The 572-nt window shown below is 75.0% G+C and overlaps 1 protein-coding gene across 1 annotated transcript in view; it reads left to right on the top strand.

Annotated features, from left to right (window-relative positions):
- Window positions 1–7: 7 nt before the first annotated feature.
- PRCC (papillary renal cell carcinoma (translocation-associated)) overlaps window positions 8–572 on the top strand; it is a 19837-nt gene continuing 19272 nt past the window's right edge. The window contains 1 exon segment of the mRNA XM_025040886.1: window positions 8–572. This exon segment is cut by the window's right edge and continues 6 nt beyond it. Coding sequence (XP_024896654.1) covers window positions 318–572 — 255 coding nt within the window. The 5' untranslated portion in view covers window positions 8–317.

The raw sequence follows: 572 nt of genomic DNA, 5'->3' as shown, positions 1-572 counted from the left end.
CTGGGGGCCGCGGCCCGGGCGCTGTCTGGGGGCTGTAGTCCGTCTGTCAGAGAGGCGCGGGGGAGGCGGAGCCACTCGGCGGCCATTAGCTGTGTGGAGTTGCCCGGGGCCGGGAGCTTAAGTGGCGAGGGGAGCCTCGCTCGGCGGGAGGCAGCCGTGGCCATGGGCTCCTGCCGGGGCTAGCCCTGGAGCACGGAGAAGGTGGACTTTACGGTCTCCCGCCCCGCCGGGTGGCGGGGCCCACTAGGCCTCCGGGCATCCCCGGTCTCAAGTAGGCCTCGTCTGCCGGCGAGGGCGCCCCGAAAGCGGGAGGCGCCATGTCGCTGGTCGCGTACGCCAGCAGCGATGAGAGCGAGCCGGAGGAGGCCGAGCCGGAGGAGGAGGAGGCGGCGGCCCCCACACCTGGGCCCGCCTTAGGGGGCTTGTTCGCGTCTCTCCCCGCACCCAAGGGCCCGGCCTTGCTGCCTCCGCCCCCTCAGATGCTGGCCCCAGCCTTCCCCCCGCCGCTCTTGCTGCCCCCGCCCGGCGGGGACCCCCGGCTGCAGCCGCCTCCGCCCTTGCCTCGGCCTGGG

This window comes from Pteropus alecto, unplaced genomic scaffold (assembly GCF_000325575.1).
Source record: "Pteropus alecto unplaced genomic scaffold, ASM32557v1 scaffold49, whole genome shotgun sequence".
Classification (NCBI taxonomy): domain Eukaryota; kingdom Metazoa; phylum Chordata; class Mammalia; order Chiroptera; family Pteropodidae; genus Pteropus; species Pteropus alecto.
This window is presented reverse-complemented; position numbering and strand designations above follow the sequence as displayed.